This window comes from Pseudonaja textilis, chromosome 9 (assembly GCF_049901715.1).
Source record: "Pseudonaja textilis isolate UNSWEBS1 chromosome 9, rPseTex1.2, whole genome shotgun sequence".
In the NCBI taxonomy this organism is placed as follows: Eukaryota; Metazoa; Chordata; class Lepidosauria; order Squamata; family Elapidae; genus Pseudonaja; species Pseudonaja textilis.
In genome coordinates this window covers 15,201,338-15,227,251 of record NC_141998.1, presented here as the reverse complement: position 1 = coordinate 15,227,251, position 25,914 = coordinate 15,201,338, and the positions used below count along the sequence as shown (strand labels likewise).

At 38.6% G+C, this 25,914-nt stretch overlaps 1 protein-coding gene across 1 annotated transcript in view; it reads right to left on the bottom strand.

Moving 5' to 3' along the window:
• Positions 1-24,298, bottom strand: part of HEPACAM (hepatic and glial cell adhesion molecule) — a 28,281-nt gene extending 3,983 nt beyond the window's left edge. Inside the window, exons 1-4 of the mRNA XM_026718053.2 lie at positions 24,109-24,298; positions 9,081-9,422; positions 3,895-4,176; positions 1,348-1,441 (exon numbers count right to left, since the gene is read on the bottom strand). Of these exons, the coding sequence (XP_026573838.1) occupies positions 1,348-1,441; positions 3,895-4,176; positions 9,081-9,422; positions 24,109-24,196 (806 nt within the window). The 5' untranslated portion in view covers positions 24,197-24,298. The remainder of the gene's footprint in view (positions 1-1,347; positions 1,442-3,894; positions 4,177-9,080; positions 9,423-24,108) is intronic.
• Between the last annotated feature and the right edge of the window lie 1,616 nt (positions 24,299-25,914).

Below are 25,914 nucleotides of genomic sequence, written 5' to 3'. Positions count from 1 at the left end.
TCTGTAAGAACCTTTAGCCAACATTTTTGGAGGTTTATGAAGAAGGACTCATTAAGCTAAAATTGTACTGTAGGAATTAAGGTATATATGAACTATAGGTTCTTTTTAAGGACAACTCAAGCACTATTAATCCAGGAATTATGGTATACAGAGACTAACAGCCTATCCTGGATCAAGCAAGAGTGGGTCTAGTATTTGTGGCTTTGCCATTCTCCAGAGTTTTGAATAAATAAATTGGATCTGCAGTGTATAAAAAGAATCCCTAGGCCTATATGACTTTGGAGAGACAAAGACAGTTCAGGTTGGGGGTCCTTGGTTGTGATTATTACAGGGACTCTCCAGAACCCTACTTAGTACCTTCACCCATCCTACAAAACAGACAAATTTTACATTAAACCGCTGCTATCGGGTACAATAAAGATATAACAAGGAGTATTGCCGTCTTTTTGTCCAGCAGTAATGAAGAGATGAGAATTGCTGAGTTCTTCAGCTAACTTCATTTTACAATTCCCATTTTGAAATGTTAGGCTACCTCTCATTAACTGAAATATTATTATATAGAGCTCTGATCTGTAATCATCATAAAGGATTTTATTTCATCCAGAATTTCACTAAGATGCATTATGAGGAATCAGTTTCACAACCATCTACTCTAATCCAAGGAAAAGGAAGACCTGGGCTTAATTATTCCTTTCCACTTCAGGATCTGGAGGTTGTTCCAATTACATGTACAACCTTATAAATCACCCGGGTGTACATATTTGAGGCTGCTGAAGAGATATAAGCAATGAGAAGTGATTAAGAAAGAAAGCAATAGTGAAAATGACTTTCATTTGAAAAGAAACAGTTTTGCAGAATGGATCTCTGAACCCTAATTTGTTTCCCTTGTTTGGCTGATCCTGCAACATGATTAATAGGATTGATTTATTAAATATACCTTGGGCTTCACTGCTAAATGCTTTCTAAAAGCATGGATTGATTTTGTTAATAAAGTATTGTTGCAAGGCAAATCCATAATTTCCCTTCACAATTTTGCTGGGAAAAATGGAGAAACAAGTGCATTTCAACATGATATACATCATTTTGAAAGTAGAATTATTTCAGATCTCAAGTAAGTGGCCTATCTTGGATACCACCCCAGTACCAGAGCCAGCACAGTTTCACCAAGGTTACAATAAAGCAAAAATTAAACCATCTGCTATTAGAAGATGGCTTGTCTTAAAATGTGTTTCATTTCATTTGGGGAAAAAATTGAAGACATTGGCAACTGTAGATAATAAGCAGGTCTATATTTCCCAATGGGGACATTATGTTTAAGTTATAGACAATATGCATTCAGGTTCATACTTCTTGGACGGTTTCCAGCAGGCACAGACGGTCACTAAGGTACCCAGAAGGAAAATTCCCCCAGTGGACAGGATTATATAGAGGGAGCTCCTTCCTGCGAAAAGACAAAAATTGAATTAGTGATGTGATTAATTAAATGAAAAGAGTAACACTTGAGATTCCCCTAAACCTCAAGGATTAAACTAAAAGATTGTGGCTTTATGCTGAATTTCTGATCTCTGAGGGGGAAAGGTAATATTATCAGGAAGATGTTTGATGAAAGCTTCTGCTTTTGTACTTGTACACATATTGTACATACACTTATACATCAGCAGGCTGGAACCCCTGAGAACTAAAATCCCTTCCTTCCTTCCTTCCTTCCTTCCTTCCTTCCTTCCTTCCTTCCTTCCTTCCTTCCTTCGACTATTATAAGCTGTTATTCTTTCAAAGTAGTGCCTTAGCACCTTAATATTACATAGCAAGGGGCAGCCAAAAATAATATGTTTCCTTGAAGAACTGGAAGTTCACACCATGCAAGAATCCAGGGCCATCTGGCTACAGTTTGTACAACAGTGGCCTTACCCTTGATTTATAACTACCTCCTGAGTTTTATTGAGAGGCAATATTTCACGCTCTTGTTTTAGAGAATCCATGGAGACCTGGCTGCCTTCTTTGGCATTACCTGCCAATTCCAGCTTAGTAGCCAGCAAAACATCTCCATTCTTCTGCGCTCTTTTATTTTGTAGGATACTGTCAAGGAAGGCAGGGGAAGGAGGGTCATGCCTGGGTAAGGTCAAGTTTCTGAACCAAAATAATGTTTTATTTTAAAGATTTTATTCTGCATATTCTTGTAGGTACCTAGCTCTGAAGCAAGAAAAAGAACAGAAGATTGTGGAAAGTTGAGTGGGCCACTTGTCCATGGAAGTTGCACTGAATGCAGCAAATCAGGTTGATGCCAACCTGATGATATCCATGCAGTGATGCCATAATGCAAATGCAACCATCAATGCTTGTATCAACTCTTTGAGATAGTCAGGAAAGAGACTCTATTTATTGCTATAGGATACAATAACCGAGTTATGAAAGTCCGACAGAGATTCTCTTCCTATACATATTTTTATAGATTCCAAGTCCTCACAAAGCAACAGAACATAGGAATGGTCCTGGGATGTGAGTCAGGAGAAGTCTATGGAGATTCTCAGTCATCCCGGCCATGGTTGTCCCAAATGTGCTTTTTCAAAAGGCAACTGAATTTTTCTTTATTTTTTCCTTGAATATGTTTTGCATCTCATCAAAGAAGATTTTTCAGCTCTGAAGAAACTTCTTGGATGAGAGGTGAAACATCTTCAAGGGAAAAAAAACAAAGAAAAGTCCAGTTGCTTTTTGAATAAGTACCTTTGGGTTAGGAGAAGAAAGCAATCAGCAATAAAATAAATTCTTCCTTGAGTCAAACTTGATTCCTGTTGATCATGCAAGACACTGTTGTTTTCTTGGCAGTGGTACCAAAGTCCTTTGCTAATACCAAATTTGATTCCCAACTCAAGATTTTCCCTGTTTTATTCTTTAGATTTATATCCTACTATAACCTTTACTCTTCCCACGGTCTCTCCTTCCTCATTACTCTATTATTTTAGATTCGCAAATGACTTTTCAAAGGCTTCCCAAGTAGCAAACAGATCAAAATATACACATAAAAACGACACTCATGCAGAGCTATTAAACAGTCAGACTCTGACTGTTCAAAATAATAAACAGCACTTAAATAATCATCATTACTTCAGTTCAAAAGGCCTGGCTGAGGAGAAAGTAACAAACAGAAGACACAACCCGAATCTGAAGTATCATTAAGAGGGACCACTTTATTAATCTGAATTTACCAGAACAGCTAGTCAAGTCTCCAAGTCCTTATTATTATCACCATCACCATCATCATTATCTTTGTCTTTATATTTCTTTCTTAACATTTTGAAACATGAAGATGGAAAGATACTCATTGCCATAATGGAAGAGTGGATGATGAAGGTGATGGAGTTAGCAGAGATGGTGAAACTGAGTGCTTTAATTAAAGAAAAGAATTTATCTGGCTTTGCTTCTATTAGGAATCCGCTTCTGGACTTTTCTCAGAACTGAAAAAATTGAAACCTTGATTTTAGGTTTTGATGGATTAGAATGATTTTATTGTTACAGAAATGTCTTGAAATGTTGTGAAATGTAGCAAAAGGTTGAGATTGTATTGTTTACTACTACACCAGAGAAAGTTGGAAGTCATTTCTTTTTCCTCTCTTTGCTCTTTTCTCCCCTCTCTTTTTAATTTTTCTTTCTAATTTTTATTTAACTTTTATCTTAACAAAAGTGAATAAAAATTATTCTAAAAATATTTTTATAATGCTTATCTAATGCCCATCTTTGTCACAGAATGACTCTGGGCAGTGAACAAATAGATATATAAAAACTTAAAAGCGATGCATGAATATTATAATAAAAACAATTTAAAACAAGAATAAAAAAATTAAAATTCAAGATTTTGTGCTACTGCCATGTGTATAGCTTTGCGCATCCCATACTTACTGTACACTGTCAGTTTTACAGGAACACTTTGTCCTTTGCTGATGGGGTTCTCTACCAGACAGCTGTAAGTGTCATCATCGGCCATCAGAACTCTAGTGATGGTGAGGATCTTCTTGTCATGGGAAAGGATCAGCCGAGAGTCATTGCTAAGAGGCTTGTTGTCCTTCATCCATGTATAGGTGGGCTTAGTGCCATTCTCATGGGAACAATTGAAAGAGAAATATTCACTCAGCTCCAGCACAGTTGAGGAGGCCAAGGCAACGTGCGGCTTTGAAACTGGAACTAGAATCAACAAAAAAATAAAATGGCATCTCGTTGGTCTTTTATTTATTTATTTATTTTATTTATTTTGTCAAAGGCTTACAATACAACAGAAACAAGAATAAACGTAAGTTTAAATACAAGAAATAGGAACTAATAATTGGGAACAATAGGACAGGGACGGTAGGCACGATTGCGCGCTTATGCACGCCCCTTACAGACCTCTTAGGAATGGGGTGAGGTCAATAGAGGTTAGTTTGAGGGTAAAGGAATGGGGGTTTGAGTAGGTGACAACAGAATCAGGTAGTGAGTTCCAGACATTGACCACTCTGTTGTTGAAATCATACTTCCTGCAATCAAGTTTGGAGTGGTTAACATTAAGTTTATATCTGTTGTGTGCTCTTGTGTTGTTGTGGTTAAAGCTGAAATATTTATTAACTGGTAAGACATTGTAACATATGATTTTATGTACTATGATTAAATCCAACCTTAGCTGGCGTAGTTCAAGGTTGTTTAAGCCTAGAACCTCAAGTCTGGTGGTGTAGGGTATTCTGTTGAGAACAGAGGAATGTATTACTCTTCTGGTAAAACACTTCTGAACTCGCTCAATTGTATGAAGATGTCTCAATTGTCTTGAAGATGCAGATAATGGATGAGGAAGGGGGTTGATGGGATACATATTTAGTGAAATCATTCAGGCTTTATTTGGTGATTGATTATTCACCAATCACCAAGGGAAAGACAATAATTCACAAAGCCATTGTTTAATTGACCTTGATTGTATATAGTCTGCTGAGCAGAAAGTGATTCCAGTTGGACCTTTTACAATTAAACCCAAGTAAGGAGACAAAGTAGTCTGGGGTCTCCAGCCTTTCTCTCAGCTGGCCTGTGCTGGGAATAATGTTCACTATATTTTCACTATACCAGTTCCTCAAATATATATTCTGAAAGCACTTGTTAGCATAATCTCTGACTATGCAACTCCGATGAAGGAAGACTCCAATTAAATATTTGCAAGTGGAAGTTATATCAGTACTGATCTGAACTGATATAGTGATGTGGCTGAAAGTTTCATTTCTTTGTCAGTCTTTTGAGATAGGCCAGATCAGGAAATGGGGATTGCTGGGAGTTTTACAATGTACAATATACCCCAATATAGTTGGGGTACTTCAGCAAAATTTTTAAATTTTAAATAGACTCTTTTGACCTTGGCTTATACCAAACACAATCATGGTAGAATTTCTTGACATTTCTTACATTTCTACTTTGTAAAGATTCAAATATATTTCTAGAAATGGTTCAGCAGACTCCTCCCCTTTTACTGAGTCAAACATACAGTCCATTACTCATCCGCTCCATGTGCACCAAGGAAGGAACGACCGTGTTTCTCCAATAATACGGCCTCTCCCAATAGGAAGTCCCAGCATGTTTTATAGGCATAAAATCAAATTAAGCCCCTCCCCCCAAATTAAGGCCGATATTAAACATGCGAAATGGGAGGGAATGGAAGGGGAGGGCTTGCCATTAGGAAGTACTTTTGTTGTATACCCGGATATGGTGCTGCCTGCGTTGACTTCAGCGGGGCACTTTGTATTGGGAGACCTTCCACCACTGTTGATTTCCCTTCTCCCCGTGCTGCCACGGCATTTAGAGCAGCGCTGCAGCATTTGGCGCAGCCATGCACGGCCAGCCAGGGCTCCTCCCTGCAACCAGAGTCCGGCAGAGACACTCGGCTTCAGGCGCTCCCGTCGCCGCCTTCCCTTCGCCTTTGAAGGCAAAGCCAATTCTTTTAAACGGTACGACAAAGCCTCCCCTGCCCGAGGAAAGCCCAACCCCACATGGGGAGGCGAATCTCCCGAGGCTGCAGCGCAGGATCAGCCCACCCCAGGAGAAGTGCCCAGCTGCCATCCCTGCCGGGCACCGGGCAGATCGTGAAGAGCTTCGCCTGGGGCGCCCAGCGCAGCTGACAGGCGGGCCCTCCTGCCCAGTGGCGGAGCTCTCACCAAGGCAGCAAGCGCTTCCCCGCTGGGCCCTCTGGTCATCCCGCCAGGGCCATGCCAGAGCCGTGCGGGCTGGGCAGAGCCGGGAAAGCGAGCTGCGGGTGTGCACCTGCCTGCCAAGCAAAAGAGCCAGGCCGACCTGAGCTTGGCTTCCTTCCCAACTCCCTCCAGCCCAAATCCGAAGGGGCCACAGGGAGAGTCTGCCCAAGGCAGTGATAGCACCCACCCGTCCATGGACAGGGAGGTGAGGCGACGGCTGCGCTGCTTCCCTGGTCTATGGGTCCGGCAGAAAGAGCCTGAAGCCGCCCATCCTTTCCACCCCTCGCCCAGCCCGTCCCAAATGCGCCAGAAGCTCCAAATGCTACAGCGGCACAGGCATTGGGCAGAGGTGCACATTCGGTGGGGCTCAGCTCGGAGGAGGACACAGTGCAGGCCGTCGCCTTGCCAAAACATATCCTGTTTTGAATGGATTGCTGTCTGCAGTATTTACTTTGTTTATGAATAGAGCCATCTAGATAGTTGGCTTCTTTCAATAAGCTCTTTATCTCTTCAAGTGGTGGCATCTGCTGTGGGCTGTTAAGAAAGACTGGGGGTTGCTTTTCTGCCTCTAACACATGTTTTTCCATTTCTACTTTAGGGGAATATAATATTCTGCCTTTCTAAATATTTCCCAAAATATTTCATTCTTCTGACAGGTGGGGCCTTCCCACACACCTCTTGACTTGATTACTGTAATGCATTCTACATGGGGCTGCCACCCAAACTGGTCCAGAATGGAGCAGCAGAAACAGTGATGGATATACAGGTGAAACTTGAAAAATCAGAATATAATGCAAAAGTTCATTTATTTCAGTAATGCACCTTAAAAGGTGAAACTAATATATGAGATAGATTCATTGCATTTGAAGCAAGATAGTTCAAGCAGTGATTTGTCAAAATTGAGATGATTATGGTTTATAGCTCATGGAAACCCCAAATCCACAATCTCAGAAAATTAGAATATAACATGCAATCAATAAAACAAGGATTGTACATAGAACAATATCGGACGTCTGAAAAGTATAAGCATGCATATATACTCAGTACTTGGTTTCGGCCTCTTTTGCAGCAATTACTGCCTCAATACGGTATGGCATGGAAGCTATCAGCCTATGGCACTGCTGAGGTGTTATGAAAGACCAGGATGCTTCAATCACGGCCTTCAGCTCTTCTGCATTGTTCGGTCTCATGTCTCTCATCTTTCTCTTGGCAATGCCCCATAGATTCTCTATGGGGTTCAGGTCAGGCGAGTTTGCTGGCCAATCAAGCACAGTAATCTCATGGACATTGAACTAGGGTTTGGTCCTTTTGGCAGTGTGGGCAAGTGCCAAGTCCTGCTGGAAAATGAAATCAGCATCCCCATAAAGTTCATCTGCAGAAGGAAGCATGAAATGCTCCAAAATCTCCTGGTAGACGGCTGCGTTGACCCTGGACTTAATGAAGCACAGTGGACCAACACCAGCAGATGACATGGCTCCCCAAATCAACACAGACTGTGGAAACTTCACATTGTACTTCAAGCATCTTGCAGTGTGTGCCTCTCCATTCTTCCTCCAGACTCTAGGTCCTTGGTTTCCAAATGAGTTGCAAAGTTGCTCTCATCAGAAAAGAGGACTTTGGACCACTGAGCAACAGACCAGTTCTGTTTTTCTTTGGCCCAGGTAAGACGCTTCTGACGTTGTTTGTTGTTCAGGAGCGGCTTGACAAGAGGAATACGACATTTGAAGCCCATGTCCAGGGTCTGTGTGGTGGCTCTTGATGCACTGACTCCAGCCTCAGTCCACTCCTTGTGAAAGTCCCCAACACTTTTGATGGTCTTTTCCTGACAATCCTCTCCAGGCTGCGGTCATCCCTACTGATTGTGCACCTTTTTCTTCCACACTTTTCCCTTCCACATGACTTTCTATTAATGTGCTTTGATTACTCTGGGAACATCCAACTTCTTTTGCAATTACCTTTTGAGGCTTTCCCTCCTTATGGAGGGTGTCAATGATGGTTTTCTGCACAACTGTCAGGTCAGCAGTCTTTCCCATGATTGTGATTCCTACTGAACCAGACTGAGAGACCATTTAAAGGCTCAGGAACCCTTTGCAGGTGTTATGGCTTAATTAGCTGATTAGAGTGGGACACTTTGAGCCTAGAATATTGAACCTTTTCACAATATTCTAATTTTCTGAGATTGTGGATTTGGGGTTTTCATGAGCTGTAAGCCATAATCATCTCAACTATGACACATCACGGCTTGAACTATCTTGCTTTGCATGTAATGAGTCTCTCATATATTAGGTTCATCTTTTAAGTTGCATTACTGAAATAAATGAACTTTTGCACAATATTCTAATTTTTTGAGTTTCACCTGTACAACATCTCAATAAGCCCATGTAGCACCTCCACTTCGCAAGCTGCACCAATTGCCAGTTTGCTTGTGGTTATGATTCAAGCTGCAGGTGTTACCTATAAAGCCATACATGGCTTAGGAACTGATTACTTGATTGACTACCTGCCACTTTGATCTTGTCTCTGGGCTAGTCATTCTCTCTCAAAAAAAGGAGATTTCTAGCTCAGGTGTGAAATCAGGGGTCCTTGATGGTTTTTGAGCTTGGTTGTTTTCTTTCAGACATTTCATTACCCAAGTAGGTAACATCATCAGTTTACCTAGACTCTAAGCCCAACCCACTCACAGGATTGTTGTTGGGAAAAGAGAAGGAGGAAGGAATATTAGGTATGTTCATCACCTTAAGTTACCTATTAAGTAATAAAAGCATGATAAGAATCAAATAAATAAATTGATGTGTTGTTTGGGCCAAGGAATATTAAGTCAGGATGTATGTAATTTAAATAAAAATCTATAAATCAATAAATCTAGTTTTTCTAAGACCAACCTACCATCCACTGTAAGGTTAATGTTCATCTCGCCTGTAAAAGTGTCATCCGTGATGGAGATTTCCACCTCGTAGGTCCCTTCATCAGATAACTGCAACTCGTGGATCAGTAGAGAGCCATTCTCGAAGATTTTTATCCGATCTCTATATTCTGGGCGCAGGTTCCCAATGATCCCTGTGCCGATGGACTGCACCACTGTCGCCGCCTTGTTGCGTTTCACTTGCCATTTGATGACAGGCTTGTCATGGCTTGTGCTGGTGTATTTCACAGAGAGCAGGGCAGGCTTCCCGACTGTACCATGAATCAGTAATACCGGACTGGTGATATTGACTCCATCTATCAGCTCTAACGGGGGAAAAGAAATAAAAATATAACTGATATTCAAAAAGAGCCCTGGTGATGCAGTGGTTAGGATGCAGTATTGCTGGCAAACCCTGCCCACAATCTGGAGTTCAATCCTGAATGGCTCAAGGTTGACTCAGCCTTCCATCCTTCCAAAGTCAGTAAAGTGAGGACCCAGATTGTTGGGGGCAAGAGGCTGACTCTGTAAACCACTCAGAGAGTGCTATAAAGCACTATGGGGCGGCATATACATCCAAGTGTTATTGCTATAGCTGACTCATTTGAAGACACTAATACATGCTTTCATGTATTATTTGAAGTCCCTAATACTTGCTAGTCAAGACAATATCCAGAACTGACAAGATTATAATCAAGAGCTCCCCAATTAGAAAGACCACGCTGAATGCAGTCCAACATACCCAGAAGGCAACTCACTGGGAAAAGAGGGCTGAGTTGTGAGAGCCCAATGCACTGCTGTTCAATACCTTTTGATCTTAGTGTATATCCTAACATAAAACTGGAGTACCACATTGTTCATATTTCATTTAAAAATCATAGCACTGATTTAACTAGAAGCTTACTGAGACCACTATTGGACAAATAGAGCTTTTGTTGTGTGAACATGACCAGATGGGGCTTAAGGACCTGTGTTATTAATGCAAAGGAGAAAAAGAGCAAGGATGAAATCTACCAAGTCACTGGATAATTAATTAAATTCAGTAGAAAATAAAGGTTTAGGTTGCAGTCATGTGCACGCTTGAGTGTAAACACTAATGAATGCCATAGGATACAGTTGGCATTGCATGATGCGTTCATCACAGCATGCTTGTTTAATTATAGACTATACGTTTCATTCCAGGGCTGGTAACATAACTGACTAATTAACAGGGGTTTCTACAACTCCCTAGCAGATGCCTTAATGAGATCCTGCCGCAAAGAGCCCGAAGGGCTGAATGCTAGATTGTGCTGATGGGTGCTGCACAAACAATTAATTCACTGTGCCTAAATGTAACATAATTTAAACCCTGTTCAGACACTTGCCAGAACTCGCCTTCTTAGCTTCGGGGATTGATAGAATCTAAAGAGAGTCAGAGATATAACATGGTTGACCTTTCCTTTCCTTAGCACCCAGAAGAGCGAGACTGTGAAATGCGGGGACAGTGTCACAGTCTTGGCTCAGAAGGGTGCTTTTGTATACAAGAATGAGATCACTGACATTAAAGCTAGTGTCAGAACGATAGCAAACAGATGGACAAGTATGACAAAAAGACAGGCAAAAGAAGTTATTTGCTCAGAGGTTTTTCATCCAGCACCCCAAAAAGTTCTATATGCCTTGAACTTTTCCATGTTGTTTGGAAATACCAAATCGTATACATGCTTTTCTGAAGGTCTCATTGTGAAAATATTTACAGACCCCGCCACATCCCAGACATAAATTGTTTAAATTTCTACCCTCAAAACGACGCTATAGAGCACTGCACACCAGAACAACTAGACACAATGACAGTTTTTCCCAAATGCCATCATTCTGCTAAACAAATAATTCCCTCAACACAGTCCAACTATTTACAAAGTCTGCACTACTGTTACTATTAATCTTCTCATCACTCCTTATCGCCCATCCCCTCCCACTTGTGACTGTAAGACTGTAACTTTGTCGCTTGTATTCTAACGATTTATATTGACTGTTTCCTAGTATGATTTGATTGCTTATTGTACCCTATGACCATCATTAAGTGTTGTACCTTATGATTCTTGACTCTTGATGAATGTATCTTTTCTTTTTTTAAAATATATTTTTATTAATTTTCTTTTTTTTTTTACATCGTAAAACATCATGATATCAACAACGTTCTTGGCATCTATACAAGATTTTGGTTTAAATATAATACATTATATTGCATTTATCTACTATTAAATAATATCTTTAGCTATAATTACTATTCTTATATCTTTATATAGTTTACAAAATTTTATTTTACTTTCTTAAGGGTTGTTTCAATTAACATTTTTGTCTCACTTCTTGGTTCTGTTTGTTAGCCATTTATACCAATTGTTCCAAATTGTAAAGAATTCAGAGTTGTCTTTTTCTTTCAATTTCATTGTTAGCATATTCATCTCAGCACTTTCTGGTTTTTTGTGTATTATTAGTTCTTCATTGGGAGTATTTGGTGTTTTCCATACCCATGCAAAGACTATTCTGGCGGCTGTTATAATATGTAACACTAGGTATTTTACTTCTTTTGGTAGTCTTTCTTTAATGATTCCTAATGGGAAGGATTCTGGTCTGAGCTCAATCTGATAGCCAGTGATCTCTTTTAACCAATTTTTAATTTGAATCCAGTATGTCCTGGCCTGGGGCACATCCACCACATGTGATAAAATGTACCATCAACTTTTTTGCACTTCCAACATTTAGGACTCATGTTGGGGTAGAGTTTTGCCAATCTTGCTGGGGCTAAATACCATCTATAAAACGTTTTATATATGTTTTCTTTGTATGCTGTGGATACCGTTAATTTATAGTTTATATTCCATATTTTCTCCCATTCCTCTAATTCTATAGTGTATCCAAAATTCTGTGCCCATGCAATCATTGTACTTTTGACTATTTCCTCTTCCATTTTAAAATCTAATAAATATTTATATATTTTAGTTATAAGTTTTTGTTCCGGTTCCATTAATATTTTACCTAGTTAGTTCTGCCCTTTGTCAAATCCAAAATCTTTTGAGTCTTTTTTATATTTATTTTGAATTTGCAAATATGGCCACCAATCGATTATAATTCCATTTTCCTTCAGTTCTTGGTTTGACTTTAATTTCCCTTGACTATCTAATAGTTCTTCATAGCTTACCATTTTCTAATCTATTTGGATGTATTATGGCTTCCATGGTTGACAGCCATCATGGGATTTCTGTATAGTGTCTACCTTTGATTTTTTTTCCAAATTGTAATCAATGAGTCTCTTATTAGGTGTTGATTGAAATAGGTATGTATATTACTTTTATTTTCCATAAAAATGCATGCCAAACTACCAAGAGGTCATGTCCTTCTAATGCTAAGATTCTCTTGTCTCTTAATTTAATCCAATCCTTAATCCAATTCAACACCGCTACCTGGTAATAAAGCTCCCATTCTGGTAGTCCGAGACCACCTCTGCTCCTATTATCTTGTAATGGTTTCATTTTAATACGTGGCTGCTTGCCCAACCAGACAAACTTGGATGTCATTTTATTTAGTTCTATAAAAAAATATTTCCCTAATTTAATTGGAATCATTTGGAATAGATATATTAGTTTTGGTAAAGTATTCATTTTCAGTGTTGCTATTCTTCCTAATATAGACAATTTCAATTTGGCCCATAATTCCAATTCTTTTCTGATTTGCTTAATCAGTTTAACATAATTGTCCTCTTTTAATGATGAACATCTGGTGATATCCAAATTCCCAGGTATTTCATCTTTTTTACTATTTGCAGTCCCATTGTTTTCTAATTCTACTGTCTGTTTTGTTGTACAGTTTTTGACTATCATCTTAGTTTTATTTTTATTTATTTTAAATCCTGCTGCTTCCCCAAATTTTTCTATTTATTGCAACAATATTGGTCCCGAATTCTTTGGATCTTCCACTATAAATACCAAATCATCGGCAAATGCCTGAACTTTATATTCCTCATTTCTAATCTTAATTCCATAAATATCTGGGTTTTGTCTGGTTGCAGCTAGCAACACTTCTAAAGACAAGATAAATAACAGAGGCAATAATGGATACCCTTGTCTCACTCCTTTTGTAATTTCAAAATCTTTGGTACGATCTCTATTTAATAACACACTTGCTTTTTGATTTGAGTATATTTCTTGTAGTGTTTTTTCTATATTAGTGCCAAAGTTCATCTTTTTAATTTGATATAGCATGAATTTCCAATTGATATTGTCGAATGCTTTTTGTGCATCTAAAAAAAATTAAAGCTGCCTATTTTTCTGGGTGAGCTTCATAGTATTCAATCGAATTTAGTACTGTCCTAATATTGTTTTTAATTTGTCTATTTGGCAGGAAACCATTCTGGTCTGTATGTATAAGTTCACTCAAAATTGGTTTCATTCTTTCTGCTAATATTGTCATAAATATCTTAAAATCCGTTGATCAGTGCCATCTTTTGCAATTAAGGAGATGTATGCCTTGGACCAGGACCTCAGAAGTCTAGCTTGCGTTAATGCCTCATTATATAGTTCCAGTAATATTGGTTTTTATATAGTTCGCCTGGTAGACTATCCAGGCCTGGTGTTTTATTATTTTTTTGTTTTTGTATCACCTTTTGTAACTCTGTTAATGTTATTTTTTTATTAAGTACTTCTCTGTTTTCTTCTGAGATTGGGCTCAGATCGTTTCCCTCCAAGTAGTATCTAATGTTTTCTTCCCTAACATCTTCTTGCTTATAAAGCTCGCCAAAATACCTTTGCGCAATTCTCTTTTTCTCCTCCATCTGATAATACACTATCCCTTCCTCATCCTTGAGTTGCTGAATTAGACTTTTCTCTTTCTCTATTTTTAATTTATGGGATAACCACCTTCCTGGTTTATTTGCTGATTCAAAGAAATTATGTTTAAGAGTTATTAAGTTACGTGCATTTTCTTCAATATCTATCAAATTTAGTTCATGTCTAATCATCCCTATTTCTTTCTTAACTTCCATATTTTGGGGGTCTTTTTGGACCTCATATTCAAATGTTTTAATCCTTTCTTGTAATTCATTCTGTTTCTTCCATTTTTCTTTATTTTTCTTAGCTATATAGGCTATTGATATGCCTCTCACAAAAGCCTTTGTAGTGTCCCATAAATTTTGTAAACTAGTATGCTGTTTTAGATTAACCTTAAAGAATGTTTCTAACTCATTTTTAATTCTTGAGATATATTCTTTTTCCTTTGTTATTTGTGAATTTAATATCCATCTCCTTTTCCTTTTACTATGTCCTTTCCATGTAATTTTAACCGGGCTATGGTCATCCCATATATTAGGCATTACCTCTACTTCACTAATGTCTTTCTCGATTGCCCCATTAACCCATACCATATCGATTCTGGATCAAGATTTTTGTGGACTAGAATAAAACGTACATTTCTTCTCATTTGGATTCCTCTTCCTCTATATATCTTCCAAATTGGTCTCATGTGTTAAATCAAAAAAAAATTTTGGTAGAATTCTCTTTTTTTTCTTCCTAGTCCCTTCCATACTAATATGGTCTTTTTTAACATCAACAATGGCATTAAAATCCCCTATCAAGCAAATATTTTCTTCACCTACACTAATTATTTTATCATACAGTCCCTTATAAAACTTCTTCTGGTTATCATTAGGGGCATATACCCCACACTAATAGTAATTGTTTTTGATGTAAATTAATTTATAATTAAAATTCTGCCTTGTTCATCTGCATAGATTTTTTTTTGCATTTATTTCTTTTTTTACGTAAATTGCTACCCCCCTTTTCTTTTGATCTGCCAATGCTGTAAATAATACACCCAACTTGGGATATTCTAGATATTTTTAATGCTGTTTTTGGATATGTACCTCCTGTAGGCATATAATATCAACATTTTGTTTAGTTAATTTGGTTAATATTTGTTTCCTCTTAATCTGGGTGTTTAATCCATTGATGTATCTTTTCTTTTTATGTACACTAAGAGCATTTACACCAAGACAAATTCCTTGTGTGTCCAATCACACTTAGCCAATAAAGAAATATATTCTATTCTATTCATCTCAATAGGTTTTGGTAAAGATTGAGCTGGATTATACTTGATGTGCCTTGCAGGAAAAGTCAGCGGTGGGTGAATGAACTAAATTAAGAACTGTTTGTGAACTCTATTCTCCATCCCCACCACTTGCTGAATCTCTTTTTAGAAGGTGGATCTCACCAGGCTTCTGCTGATATCATCTGAAATGTAAGAGGTGACTCTGAAGTTGATCCCATTTACTTGATACCACACATATACAAATATATTAAGGAAACACTTCACTACAAACACTAAACTGAAGAAGTTAAAAGTGGAGGTGAAAAGGAGGAAACATTTAATTGAAAGTACAAGAAACCATGACAAGCGTCAATTCTGATTTGCCTGAGTACTGCATGACTGGAAAGGCTGCCCTAAAAATTTTTATATTAGGCAAAACTTGTCTGGTTTCTCATGTTTTAATGTTACAGGAGAAGAATGGGAGTAGAGCGATTCTATTATTTAAAGTCAGCTCTTCAGTCCAACGTTGTTTGGTATAAATATCCTGAGGTTTCAGAAGGATTGATTCCTATGACTCTGTTTCTATAGATAGAATCAGGAATGCGGGATACAGGTAGTCCTTGATTTACAACAGTTCATTTAGTGACCATTTGAAGTTACAATGGCACTGAAAAAAGTGACTTACGACCATTTTTCACACTTACAATCATTGCAGTGTCCTCATGGTGATGTGATCAAAATGCAGGTGCTTGGCCACTGACTCATATTTATGACCACTGCTGTGTCCCAGGGTCATGTGGCCACTTTTTGTGACCTTCTGGCCAGCAAAGTCAATGGGGAGGCCAGAATCCCTTAAAAACCATGTTACTAATTTAACAATCACAGTGATTCACTTAACAACTATAGCAAGAAAGGTGGCAAAATGGGTCAAAATTCACTTAACAATTGTTTCACTTAACAGAAATGTTGGGCTTCATTGTGGTTGTAATTCAATGGCTACCTGCATATCCCTACAATGGAGGGAGAGTCAAGAAACCAGGATGCATCTGAACACATGGTTGAAATGGAAAACACATTTCATGTCATGTGTCATTTTTTGAACATTTCAGCTGCCTAATGGGTAGTCCTCGAGTTATGAGCACAACTGAGCCCAAAATTTATGTTGCTAAGTGAAAAAATTGGTAAGTGAATTTGCCCCACTTTATGACTTTTCTTGCCACAGTTGTTAAGTGAATCATTGCATTTGTTAAGTTAGTAACCTAATTGTTAAGTGAATCTGGCTTCCCCATTGACTGCTTGTCAGAAGGTCTCAAAAGAAGATCACATGATCCCAGGGACACTGCAACCATCATAAATATGAACCAGTTGTCAAACATCCGAATGTAAATCAAATGACCATGGGGATGCTGCAAGAATCGTAAGTGTGAAAACTGGTCATAAATCACTTTTTTCAGTGCTGCTGTAACTTCAAACGGTCATTAAATGAACTGTTGTAAGTCGAGGACTACCTGTATGTAGCAGATAAAAATATGGATCATTTGGGGGAACCATCAAGTCCTAAACTAGGAACTATGTATGTAGCATGGAAAGGACTAAATGAATCCCAAGATCACCCGATCTATCAATACCCAAACTTCTATTGTTTTATCTCTCATTGTCTGTCATGCTCCTGTTGGAATCTGATTCCGAGGGAGAGGTGGAACAGCTGACAGGAAGTGGGAGTGTGGCTCCGGTGGTTGTGGAGGAACCTGGGGAAGGGCACAGTCAGGGTGGGCATTCAGAGGAAGACCCAGGCCCGTCCCCTCTTCATCCTAGGACATGCAGGGAGGAGCAGATAGGGGAGAAACCTGGGTTACAGAGGAGAAAAAGGCTCCCATTCCCTTAATTAACTGCAGCTGGGAAAACAGGATAAAGAGGGTGTTTGCGCACAGCTCCTTGCTGGAAGCAAAGCGTGAATTATTTTGGTTTGTCAAGTCTTATCTGAGTTCTGGCATCCTCCCAACTGTGTGTGTGTTTTGTTATCTTTTGAAGTCTTCAATTCCTCATCCTGCCCTGTCTCGTTAATTGCTGCAGCGTGGTTTGTGTTGGTTTTTATTTATAATCTATATGTACTTTGGGTTCAGACGGAATTTCTTCCCTTTCAAAACTGTTCTTGGGAGAGATTTTTCTCCAGCCAAGGATAACTGGACATTGGGGGCCAAGTTGGATGTATTAAAGGGACTTTACCTATTTTTGTACCTTAGTTGCTTTTATGCCACGCCCCTTTGAGTCATCACATTGTCAGTTCAGGGCAAACAGAAGGAAATCCTATGCTCAAGAACCACATGGTTTAAAAAAAATGTGCGGAAACCCACTTTTCTGATTTAAATTGACTTCCTTGTTGCATCATGAGAAGTTTCTGAGGAGATCTCCTTTTTCCTTTCTGAAAAAGCACCCATGTGGAAGGGGCACAGATTTGGTAGAAGCACAGGAACAAAACAATTGGGATGAGAACAAATAATGTCAAACAGTGGAGGAAAAACAAATCAAAGCAGTGTCCTCTTATTCATGCTGCTTTTCTTTTATTCCAATCTATTTGGGCTTTTCTTAGAGGAAGAAAAAATCATTCTGGGATTCCCTCTAAAGGTAGGACTTTCAACGACTAGGCTTCATCCTGGATAACTTTTTGAGATCAGCTAAGGACAGCTAGGTGCCACATTGGGAAGTTTAAAAATATACCAAGCCATTTCTATTCTCTCTCTCCAAAAAAAAATGGATGAACTCATCACCAGAGTTCAGCTCAGCTCAAGGACATCTTTAGCTTTTAATTACTCACTGATATGTACACTTTTCCACACACTTTCTCACACTCTCAACATTGGCTTTTAAATATTTATTTTCTTAATCTTATGGTCATTCATATATCTTGTCACGTTTGTATGTAACTTCAGCAAACATTGCCCTTATAGTCATGTTCCACCACTGGAATATAAATATCCAACAATAGACAATGTATTGGTATGTAACAATACCTATTTCAAAAGGCCCTCAAAGAGAGATTTATCCTTCTTCACATGAAGAGAGGTCTATACCTTTGCTTTACCTGGTTACTTATTTATTTCTATTGCAGAAACACAAGGGAGTTCTGGGTTGAAAGGATTAGCTGGTGACATCATTGTTGCTCTGGGGATGCCCACTTGGGGGGTCTTTTCATATCCTTGGAGGAGCTGGAGTGTAGGACGAGGGCTCAACCCTGCCCCACAGCAGCTCATGGGTCTCGAACGTGGGCTTGCTAACTTCCTGCCCAGCGTTCCAACCACTCGAGCCATCGTGCTCCTTACCTGGTTATGGAAGATTGACAGATCAAAATAATACAAAGGAAATGAACAGGCCAGAGAAGGTTCAAACTACTATTTATTAGTCCAAAACTAACAGCTTATAATGAATCATTGGTCTCTTTCACCAAGAAATGCCACAAGGAGAACGAGCATCACAACAATAGAGTGGTCACACATAGAATATGGATCAAGGGCAGCTTTGATCACATTATAATTAATATACGATAAGTACTAAGGATGAGATGGGCACTTTTAAGGAGTATTATGCACATGTTCCTTGATAACCAACAGTAGCCTTGGGATTCTACAAATTACACAAACATTTTAATTTTTCTAATAAGCTGTATGACCCTTATTACCAGGAATGAGAGAAGAGTGCACACCCTTGATATTTCTGCTTGTGTGGCTTGAACTTTATAGTCATGGCAAACATAACACTAGGGTTCTTTTATAAAAGCCCCCAAGTTATATGTTTCTAGAGCTCACAGAAATGTACAGTGGAGAAAATATATAATATTGCATTAAAGAGGCAAAGTGTGTGACTTTGTTATTGGGGGTAATTTTATTCTGTTTCCTTAAAATTCAGACCACCCAAAGACTGAATCAATTACTGCACAGTTGGCCACTGGGCATGGTAAAAAAGATGTAATTGTGTAATTGAAGCCTTACCTGTTTTTATGGGCAGCATGGTTACCATTTTGTTTTTTTATTATTGCATGTGGAGAGCCCTGATCAGTTAGCTATGATGCTTCTTACCAGCTGCATTAAAACAGATTATCAGGCTATATCATGAGTTCCATAAATCTAACAGGAAAAAGGACTTTACTATACAGCTCCTTCTACCTTTAGAAATACATTTTTTTTTTACTTATTGGTGAGTGCATAACCAAGCCAGAAGTAAGATCAACTACTCTCAAACTGTTTTAATTTCAGATAGTAGTGATTCTCTCCCCTGTGTAGCCAGTTGTCTTTCTACTCTTGCTAGGAAGTGTTAGATGACACACCAGCCAGAGCTCTGCTATCTGCCTGGTAACACTTCCTTCTTCTTTCTCATTTGAATACAATTGAATTATTTATTCATAGATTTTTTTTTATCCTGCCATTCAGCTAAAAATCATATGGCATATATTCAAACAGAGAAAAAGTTGGGTCATATTTATAAGCTTGAAGTATAAGATTTTAATCATAGAAAGGAAAGGAATAGTGAGTGCATGGGGGGGGGGGGAACCAATTTTAAAGCTTATTTATTAAATCGCATTCCATGACTGAGTGATGGCCATGTTTTCTCTGTTCTTTGCCTTACCATCTTCAATTCTGTCCCTCAGCTTGTATAAAGTATCTTGTACATACATTCCTAATAGTTCCATGTTTTTTTAAAGTAACTTTCCCAATCTAAATTTATTTCAACACATCTCTTGCTATATATTCTTTTAAAAAGGCAGTCACTTCTTATACACATTCAAAAAACATTGAATATTCTAAGACATGCTTTCATTCAAGATTCATCTTTCTAGAAAATGCTATTTTCTACAGGTGTTTAGAATTAGAAGAAGTGTACCCTGGTGGAATTGATGTGCAGCTTTTGCCTGGGACATGGCCAATCTCAGTCTCCAAGATCTTGGTGGCAGATTTCTTCTCCATCCCTACAGGAAAGACCTCAAAGCAGATCATCCCCAGAGGGAAAGGCTCTCGTGAGAAGGATGAATGGCATTCAGGGGTCTCAGCTAAGAGAGGGTAAATTATCATCTATCTACCTACCTACCTACCTACCTACCTACCTGTCTCTATCTAGCCATCATCTATCATCTATCTCTGTATCTAGCTAGCTAGCTAGCTCGCTAGCTAGCTAGATATAGATAGAGATAGATAGATACTGTATCTGTCTGTCTGTCTGTTTAGCTATCTTTCTATCCAGCCATCTATCCAGCCATGTATCCAGCCATCCTGATGTTTTAAACTTATATAGGTATATCAGTGATTCCATGAACTCTGTAGATGCCATTGGCTAAAGCAGGGTGTCTTCAAACTTGACAGTTTTGAGGCTTGTGGACTTCAACTCCCAGAATTCTTCCTCCAGTCATGTTAGCTCAGGAATTCTGGGAGTTGAAGTCCACAAGTCTTAAACTTGCCAAGTTTGGAGAGCCTTGCCGCTAAAGAAACAAAATCTATGCTTTGTCTTCCATTAATTTCCCCCAATCAGATGCTCTCCATGGGTTGCATGTTATGGGAATCGATGTCCTAGCCCATCTGGAGGGTGTCTGGTTGAGAAAACGAGTTTAGACTACTGGAGGAAGGGAGGTCGAAATAACTGGGTGGTTCTGCTTCACTGCAGGTGGGCTAAGCTAGTCCCTAGATGTTCCTTTGAGGGAATTCTTCTAGGGTTGGGACACTATGAATAGAATCAGGAGTGTTTGTTCGCTGAAAGACGTTTGGAAACACTGGGCAGTCATTCAAGCTGGCTGTTTTGAAAGCTGTGTACTTCCAGTACATTTTGTATCCTGGGCAAAGGAGCTTCTTTGCTGGAAACAGGGAGGGTGTGCTGGTCTCCTAGGCATCCAATCCAACATTTGGGGGCAGACTCGAGACTGCCAGGAGCCAAGGACAAAGCTTTTGGTTGTGGGACTTAGCTCCTTCCTGGCTCTAATTTAAAAGGCTGGAGTATAAGGAACAGCAGCATTTCTGATTCATCAAGTTACATGAAAGGCTTGGCAGCATCACCAGCCAGACAAAGGAAGCAGAGGCAGCCTCAGATAGGGATGCTTCTGGTTTGGCGTGTCTTCAATAGAACCCAAAATGGCCTTGTTCATAGCAATGCACCTGCTCGTGGCTTTTAGCAGCCACTGTTGGGAATATAAGAGTGTTAAATTTGCTAAATTAGTATTAACTAAATCAGATGAAGTGTATCTCGAAGAAATGGACAATCTTTTTGATCCAATGAATGCATTTGGAATTTTAAGAGCATGTCAGATCAAAATGGTGGCTACCTTGGGTCTAGCTCTGCACAAAGCCATTTTGACTAGAAGGCCTACATTTTCTTTTGTTCTTTTTTCTCTTCTGAAGAGAGAAGGGGGCTCTAGTTCAAAACAAAGCATTGGGTAGAGCATGGGTATCAAATCGGCAGCCTGCGGGCCAGATGCATCATGCACAGGCCACGGCCACCCCAGGTCTGCAAATGAGAAAAACATCGCAAAATGTCATGTGATAGCAACATGACATGGCAAGTTTGACACCTGTGGGCTAAATTTACCCAGTCATATCTATTATTTTAGGAATGTGTGAGTTCCCATATAGGTTTCTGAGCATTTAGACTGTTGAGGTCCACTTAGCTTCAAGTCTGGGTTTTTCAAGTTGATGTCCTTCAACCCTAGAGAATTCTAGCCTATCTATATTACTGTTTTGTAGTAGTGAATATACACGATCCAGACAAGTTACCTTTCCATGTATTTTCCTTAGGGCACATTTCATATGCACATTTCCCCCAAATCATATGCTGGTCAAATAAAACAAGGTTGGATTCCTAACAAGGAAACCATTTAAAAATGGCCAAGAAAAGATGGGAATACCCCATTATATTAATTAAAACAAGCAATTCAGTTTAACAACCCAGGTTACAAGAAGACATTAATCTACATAAAATGAATGTGATGATTTCTTGATCTTAGCTAGCTAGCATGGAATAATTACTGTATTAAAATAGAAATATATTACATAGCTGATGGCAATATCTAGCTTATCTTGACTAAGCCTTCACAAAAGCTAAGAAAGTTGTGCCTGATTAATACAAGGATGGGGGACTAGTAGCAAATCCCAGAGTTACCAACTACACTGGAAAGTCAAAAGGACTAGGTCAGAAGACAATAGCATCACTGCCCAAAAAATGGCATGGACATGTCCATGAAATTATCAGGAATCCAGCTTGAATCAAGGAAGCCATTTTCTTTTTCTTTAACATCTCATGTAATAGAATTGATCCTCCAGCCTATGCAGCTATTATTTCAAAAAGTCCCGATATTCATTAAGCCTTCATTTTCTGTATTCACACAACACAAGCTGTAAACCATGTGTTAGGAACTGCAGCAAAGAAATATGCTCATATGGCTTGTTACACATTTGGTCTTCTCGTTTACCTAAGTTAATGCATAGGATTTGTGGCTTTCACTCTTCAAAGAGCTAAATTTGTTTGTTTCTTCAGCTGTGATCATACCTGAGACCTGTTTGAAAATTTCCCAGCTTGATTGCTTCGCCCAGATGCTTTCCCAAAAATCAGACCATCTGACTACACCTGTTCATGACTACAAAGGAACAAACAAAGCTCGTACTTTCAAGCCACAAATTCTACGCATTAACTTGGCAACCAGGAAGACTAGTGTACAAAAAGCTACATGAACATATCTCCTCCACTGCAGCTCCTAATGCATGGTTTGTGATTGTGTGTTATGTGAATGCAACAAATGATAGCTTAATGAATACTGACACTTTTTGAAATAATATAATTCATTGACTAATCAAAAATAGCTGTTTCCTTTTCTAAGTATCATAAATGGAGAGAATAGAGAGGTACATAAGCATGGAAGGAAGAAAATGTGGATTAAACAATCTGGTGCAATGTTTTTTCTGTGTCCAAGATAGGTGACATTCGAAATTATAGATTGACATAATATGTTACAGTGTAACATAATTATCTTTAAAGGATCTATTTATCCATCCATCTACCTACCTACCTACCTACCAGATTCTACAGTTGTACAGATTCACATCTTCTCCAGCGAATGATCCCAACCAGGAAAGTCTGCCATAGATCACATAATAGTTATTATCTCCATGTTAATCTTTCACATATCAATTCTAACTAGACCTACTTGGAAAACTACTGAAAAAGTATCTTCACTATACAGTAGGGAATGTTATAGTTATCCACTCCTTGGCAACTTAATCTTAATGTAATATGTTGCATAATCCAGGAAGTGCAAATCACAAAATCAGCAGTGCAACACTGTGTACAATTGCTCAGACGCGAAACTCCCATTGAACTCAATGTCCTAATTGAGTTAGATCCCACTAAACCAAATGTCCAAATAAGCAAGTATACACAGTATATATATATACAAGTATATACATATTGATTCAAGAGAAAATTCTACGAAATTCACTGAAGTGTCAAGGTGTATACTGTACTGTATACACACATAGGAAATTTAAATATTGCTAAGATCCATTCTTTTATTTATGCCATTATCAGTCCCTTTTCTGTAAATATTATCAGCGTAGCTTGAAAGTCTTGTTTTAAAAACATACCTGAGCAGAACCAGTATTCAAGATGCATTCCTTCAAAGAATTCCCTAGATTTAGAGATGTATAGATCTGCAATCTTTTCTATAAAGAACAGTGTAATAACTCTTATTTTAAAAAAAAACAGCCACTGAAATGCATTTAAAGCCATCTTGTTTCAAGCACAGAGCTGTGAAGGAAAAGAGCAGCATATTTGGACCCTTCTGATGTCTCTGCCTAGAAGCTGGGCAATTCACACCCAGGCATTCAGCATCCCAAGAGAACCTTCCTTGTTTCCACAGGAGTGATTGCTTGACCCATAACTCGAATACCTTTTGCCCAAATGTTTTTAAAAAGACTAGTTTCCTACCTGCATAGTAGATTACAAAAAGGCAGACGATATGTACGAAACCCGGAGTGCTGAGAACTCTGGACAAAGCTTCTCTTTCTCTCTTCATTTTGGGTTTAGCTTTAGATCCTTCTCACACACAATTAGCATGTTTTGTCCACTCCAAGCACGTCCCTTAGTACGGCTTGGAGTTTGTTCTGCTACCACTGAACTCTGCCAAGTCCCCTTTCAATAGACAGAGCTCTGTGTGTTGTTGTGGATTGTTGTGAAAGAGTTTGTTGGATTTTATGTTTTTACCCTTTTTTCTTTCCTTTGGGTCAGACCTAAGACTTGGTGAGCTGAAATTTTTAGTGCCAAAGGATTAGCTAATCATATTTAAAAACAACACAGGCTGTATTTCTGACTTTCAAAGGCAGCTTCACAGAAAATTCCTGATTTAAAATTGGGGAAAGACCCCAAAACTCAAGATTTCTGATTACTGCAGTAGCAGATTTTCCCAGTGCACATTCTTCTGGAATAAACCTCACAACGATTCCCAATCAAGATGAAGTTACATATGTTGAGAAGTACTAGATTGAATCACATTAGAGAAGGCTATCCTAGCTTATATTTCAGAAGTACTTAAATGCATGTCACATTGTATGAACAATACAATACGTGACATAACAAATAATTGCTTGGATTTTGTGGCTTTAAAATGTAGATATATTTGTTATAGTCTCAATTCATCCTTCAATGTTTTGCATATATAGCCCAGAATGAGGTTGAGGAAAACTTGGTTTCATCTTGGTCTTTATTTCAAAGGATTCACCCCCAAAAAGTGGATTTGGCATAAGAAAAGATTATGCTTTCCAGCACTAAAACCTATTTCTACACTCACTAACTTCGGTAATTGATTCTAGAAGTATCTTAAAAAGAAAACAATGTTCATATGAGCAAAATAAAAACAGCTATCTTAAAGAAGTTATTAGAAACGTCTGCCAACTCCAGATTTCAATGTTTTGCAATGTCAAGCAATTGCAAACTAGCTAGTCACAAAGACCACTTTAATATAGTTGTTTCCTCCCTTAAGCCTTTTCTATTGCCAGCTCTGCCTCCACAGTCCTCGTTAATCCTACATCTTCCTAAGAATGCCAGCATTCCAGATTTGGGGTGCAAATTAGACTCCTTTTGTTACCCCCAAACTTTTTAATAAGGCCTGGTTAGCAGATGCCAATGGCTGAAATGAACCCTGCTGACTACAGTTTTGTTGACGTTAATGACATTCAATATTTAGTGCTCAGCAAAAATACCATTTGTTCAAAAACAGCTGATGAAAAGAAAAGAAAGAGAAAGGGAAAAGGAAAGGGAAAGGAGGTAGAAATGTCCTTCATTTGACTTAACATTGTTTATTGTGTACACCTCCCAAATTCTAGCAATAAAAGGTCTCTGGGAATCTTTCCTTTTACAGGATGCTGAACCCATTTCCAAATATTTTGATCTATGAGAGACTGTTTGAAGAATTTTTTTTTTCCAATTTGATGCAAAGGTTTCTGTAGAAACAACCACCTAATCCAACTGAAATTTGCAACTGTGCCTCTATAGAGTCAGGAACTCATAGTCTATAGCAAAGGAAGACAGTACAGCATTCTGTTGAAAGTTGCATTCAGCTGCTAGCTTATCAATATTTTTGGTGAAAGTATTTCTGATTGTATCATGAACTAAATCCTATTCCCAGAACTAAGAAGGAAACCACAATGTAGAAATGGAAACAGTGCACGTGATGTAGCATAGACTTAGAGGATTACAGTGAAGCTGCTTTCAGATTTTTGTCTCCTCCAGTGAGAC